Source organism: Triticum aestivum, chromosome 3D, assembly GCF_018294505.1.
Source record: "Triticum aestivum cultivar Chinese Spring chromosome 3D, IWGSC CS RefSeq v2.1, whole genome shotgun sequence".
In the NCBI taxonomy this organism is placed as follows: Eukaryota; Viridiplantae; Streptophyta; class Magnoliopsida; order Poales; family Poaceae; genus Triticum; species Triticum aestivum.
The window spans coordinates 7,171,606-7,176,779 of record NC_057802.1 but is presented as its reverse complement, the minus strand read 5'-3'; the positions used below and the strand labels follow the sequence as shown (position 1 = coordinate 7,176,779).

The 5,174-nt window shown below is 51.7% G+C and overlaps 1 protein-coding gene across 1 annotated transcript; it reads right to left on the bottom strand.

Moving 5' to 3' along the window:
* On the bottom strand, positions 1 to 1,473 carry LOC123076821 (uncharacterized). The gene is made up of 4 exons (XM_044498962.1): positions 1,120 to 1,473; positions 834 to 1,016; positions 650 to 712; positions 1 to 509 (listed from the first exon to the last, which is right to left on the bottom strand). The coding sequence occupies exons 1-4, from the start codon at positions 1,345 to 1,347 to the stop codon at positions 171 to 173; spliced, it is 813 nt and encodes a 270-aa protein (XP_044354897.1). The 5' UTR covers positions 1,348 to 1,473; the 3' UTR covers positions 1 to 170.
* Positions 1,474 to 5,174: the final 3,701 nt, after the last annotated feature.

The window sequence follows — 5,174 nt, the reverse complement described above, 5'->3', positions numbered from 1 at the left end:
TATACAAAGGCAGAACGAAAAGCTATGCAAGTAGAAGTAGTGTAGTTACATCCCATCTGTGTACATACATGATCGTATATACCTGTATAGTACTATACAGTAAGGCGATGAACACCAAAACATTTAGCTACAGCCAGACTAGACAGAGAGATGGACGCTGGCTGATCTATCTAAATTATGTTGAAACCGAAGTACCAGAAGGCGGGACGCCGCCCTTGCCCGTCGACGCGCTTGCAGCGGCACCAGAATGCGGTGCCGCCGCCCTTGCCCTGCGCCACCGCGACCTCCTCGTCCACGTAGAACCACAGGAAGAAGGGGTCCTTGGTGCTCGGCTCCCTGCCCACGTCGCCGCCGCCGCCGATGGGGATCTCCAGGGGGCCCAGCGGCCCGAGCTTGAGGCGCACCCGCTCGAAGACGAAGGCCAGGATCTTCTTCTTCCACGACAGCCGCCCCTCGAAGCTCAGGCTCCCCGCCCGGCCCAGGTACACCCCGTTCTCGATCCTCTGCCCCTGCTCGCAACCAAAAATGGGTTTCTTCAGAGTTTCAGTTACAGAGAGATAAACTGTCTGTCTGTCATGGCTGCTCATCTGTTGGTCCAGAATCTGATGCCATGGCCGGAATGCGAGAGAGGCACGAGGAGGTCGCTCACCGCGGCGTCGAAGCGCTGGACGGCGGTCACCGGGAAGTAGCTGCCTTTGCCGAGCTTACTACCCTGCGAGACATTCAGATAAACCGATTGATTCATTAACCACCAAATGCAAACCGCTAAGTCTGACCGAATTGTGCTAATTTGGTTGAAGTTCAGGTGTTTGTTGCTGGGTAGGTTTGCTCACCTGGGCGGTGAAGATGAGCTTCCATGTCCTGCCGGGGGACTCGGTCCCGCCGAGCGTCTCGAAGAAGGCGGAGGTGTCGAGCTTGGCCTTCTTGATCTTGGCCAGCGCCGCCAGCACCTCCGGGGCCGGCACCTTCCTCGTCTTGGCCGCCTCCTTGAGCACCTTCACGCTCTCCGCCACGGCCTACGCTAAACCAGAACCAAGAAAGCCATTTTATTCTTGTCAGAGCATGGGTAAAATCTAAAATGTCAGCGAAATTGGGGGCGTGCCGATGCTCGCTGCTCACCGATAGGGCTGAGGACTCGCCCGGCGGCGGGGTGGACGGCGAGGAGGGCTTCTTCTCCACCTCCGGCGACGCGGCGGATGACGAGGCGGCGAGTGAGACCGAGACTCCGTGGTGACGGCGGCTGGGGCGGAGGTCGAGCTGTGACGGGGGGAGCCCGCGCCGGGGTGCGGGCGGCGAGAAGGCTGGGGCGAGCGTGGAAGGGTGGAGCAAGGAAGCGGACGAGGCCATCTTCTTCCTCTGAGTGGCTCGGGCGGTCAGGTTGCTCTGTTCTCCGACGAGGTGCCGAGATGGTAACCACGAGTTTGGAGTCTCTGCCTCTGTGGCTGTGGAGGAACGAGGGCCGTGTCACCGTCTGAGTGGAGTGGACACTTGTGGCGCACGCGTCGACGGTAGACAAGCACGAGCTTAAGGCCACCGTAATTCCTCGACTTTAATTTTTTTTATATGGCTAGGTCTAAGTCGACTGAGATTTTACCAAGTCTTAGTCAAGTGATATAGTATATAAGAAAGAAAAAGAAAAATCTGAAGAAAAAAATTTGTACGAATCTCTATGCAGGATCTAGGGAATATATCATCGACTGAGACATAACGAAGTCTCAGTCGACCGAGACTTAGCAAATTTTTTTTCTTCAAAAACAAATAGACCTAACTATTCGGCCTTGTTTTTCCTTCTCCACAAGAAAAAAAATCTCACGCTCTTTCCACCTCCTCCTGCCGGCGCAGCCGCCGGTCTGCCTCATCATCGATGGCCTTTGGGCCATGAAGGTGCGGAGGACCTCGACCCCCCGCCGAAGGAAGTGACCTCGTTCTCGTTTTCTGTTGGGTTCAGTGACTTGGTTGGGGCTGTGTGACAGCGGTGATGTCCCTTGGTAGGAACAATGTCTCTCACGTTCTATCTCCGTGCTAATGATATGTCTAGCTTCGTCGGAGTACAATGGAGGTGTGTCTCCGTCGGATCTCGCGGGATTGGGTCGGTGCTAGTCTTCAATGGATCTGTTTGGATCCAGTCTTCATTTGAGTGTTTACAGGTTGAAGCGGTGCTCGTCTTCGATTGAGTTGTTTGGATCCAGTCTTCATTTGAGTGTTTACAGGTTTAATCGATGATGGTTGTTGCTCTGGTGCGCTGGACTTATGTGGCCTTAGCACGACGACTTACCGATTGTCTAATACAACAAGGTTTGTCCGGCTCTGGTGAGGGAGGGACGATGACGGCAGAGCGCCTTCGGCTCGCTCCAATGCTTGTAGTCGTCGCTTGGTGACCCATGGACCTGGTTGTAATTTTTATTTTGATGTTCTTTGTACTGCCTTGATTGATGATGAGTAGATTGAAAGTTTCTTGAGAAAAACTATTTTTTTTGTTTTCTTTCAAATAGGCCTAAATGACATATAAAATTGTTGACCTTACAAACACAAATATACATAAGGATAAAATTATAATCCATGTCTTTGAGTTGTGAAGTCTTCTTCCTCCTGGATCCGTCGACGATAATGTCGCGAGTAAAGCTTGGTGACGCCTTCTAAGCCATCGTCTTAGCGCAGCAAACTTTTTTACACACGGGAGCTTGTAGAAGTAACAGCCGGAAAGTCGTTGATGCAGAGCAGGAGATGCCGACAACCGTGATTGAAATAATTCTCTCGTATTCATTGCAATGTGGGTAGCTGAATGTCCGTGCATTTCCACATAATCATGAAAAAAATATTGATGAAACAATTGTTTTGAGTGGTTGGCGTTGTGTCTCCTTAACAATCATCTCTTTGCAAGAATGCAAAAAGCACATCTTACCTCGCCCCTCCCCATTCACCTCCATTATCTTCATTCACCCTCTAGCATTGTTGTCGCCTCAAAACTTCTCCATCTCGACTTACCATCGATTTGGAACCTTTTCTAAAATTAAACAAATAAATGAATGGTCATCATGTACCATAAGCGGGGTGAAAGCCTATTTCGAGAGATATTGACGTATCCATTTAGGTAATGCAATATAAATCAGATTCTAATTCTTCCATGGGCCCTTCATCATTCCATTTGAAGTCTATCTAAGAGAAAAGTCACTGAAACAATATTAGGGAGTGGAGAAAATTGTAAGTCATTTATATTATGTCGAAGCTACATCTGGCAGATCCCTCAGTGAGGTATCCTAACTAGGCGTCTTGGCACGATCGTAACAAGGTTTTACCTAGGTTCGGGGTCTCATGAAGAAGATAATATGCCATGTCCTGCTTTTTGCCTTATTGTGTTGGAGTGTGTACAGAGTACAAGGTAACAAGTGATGGTGTACTGGCTAGGGGGTCTCTCACCATGTCGACCCCCGCCCTGGTGGACCGGGCCAAGGACCCCCTTGTCGGTTTCGTCCCGGACCACTTTTGGGCCGCCCATGGCGATCCACAAGGAAAATCAAGAAGCCTGGTCATTCAAGACAAGGCCACCTTATCCGTGGAGGACTCCTCTCCACCAATGTAGTCGACTAGGTCTCTTGTAATCCCAGGCCTTCGGTAACTTATATAATCCAAGGCCGGGCTAGTCGATAGGTTAGACCTTATATAACAATCTTTTGGTAGATACTTGTACTTTGTACTACACCCCAACGCAACAAAACACAAGCACGGCGTAGGGTGTTATCTCCTCAGAGGCCCAGAATCTGGGTAAAATCATGTGTCTATTACCATCGTTCCAATACGACTAGCTTAGGATCTCCACCTCGAGATCTGCCAGATTTAGCTCAGTGGTGGCCCATACATGTCCTCCTAGGTGACCGTCGCCATCCCTCATGTGTCCGCAGTAGATGTGACGCCGCTCCACCTCTTTGCCCCTTCAGCCAACACCTGCTCCAAAACGATGCCCCCAAAAGGGAGGACGACATCGAAGGCGTCGTCAACGTCCGATACGGGAGACCCATATCTAGGGTTTCCGCCGGAGCAGCCCAACTGAGGTTGCATCCCAACCCACCATACCAGATGGCGCCTCCAAAGAGGTAACGACGCCGTAGCATCGCCGCCGCCCATTCACCGGAAACTAGGGTTTTCACGCAGGCAAAGAGGACATGGGAGCGGTCCTCGATGTAGCCACCAAGGAGGCGGCATCAGTTCTCGTGGAATGTCAATGTATATTCTACAAAAGCTATTGATATAGCTTAGATTTTTTTTTTCAAAATAGCTTACGTATTATACATACAAAAAGTCCTCCATTATACAAAAATAAATAAATAAGCACAAGTAAGAGCATTTCCAATAAATGATGAAAATTTAGAGATGTTTACATCTCCAAAAAAAGTGTGTTTTACATCTCCAAAAAAGAGGCAACTCCAACAGACGATGTATATTGGAGATGTAAAAGAACAACTTCAATAGATGATGTATATTTGGTGATGTAAACCTCCCACTCCAACAAATAATTTTGTCGAACATGTTGCGTGCGAGGTGGAAGAAACTGGCCGGCGGCGGGTCAGAGCGTTGATGGGAAGCACAAGGTGTCTAGGGTGGGCGGCGGCTGCTTCGACAGCCTTTGGACGGCCGCACGACTGCCGGAGGACTTCGCTCGTGACGACGCAACGACGGCGGCGCTGACCGAGAAACCGCCGGTTCGGCAGGTTGCGGCGGTCATGCGACTGCCCTACTAGCTTCGGTGGCGGGCAATGGCTACCAGGGAATGCGGCGTGAGCTGTTACGGCCATTACGGTAGCCGGAGCTCTGCGAACCTCCGAATGGGCGGCGTGGTCATTGGTGGGGCGGACTAAAATTGACGGGTCGTCGGCGGCTAGGGCGGCGCTGCTGGCGGGGCGATAGGTTGCGGCGGGTTCGGGGATGGAAGGACGGGCGACGGCGGCGATATTTTCAGGCACATATCGCCGGTGGTTACCGGGTGGGCGGGGGGAGCGGGGCGGACTCAAATCGACGGGTCATCGGCAGCTATGGCGGCGGGGTCGGGGATGGGCGGACGAGAGGCGGCGGCGGCTTTTCCGGGCAGACATCGCCGGCGGCGGAGGCAGGCGGACGGAAGCGAAATGAAGGCGGTTGGACGGTTGGGGCGCGGTTGCCAGTTTTACATCTCGTGAAGG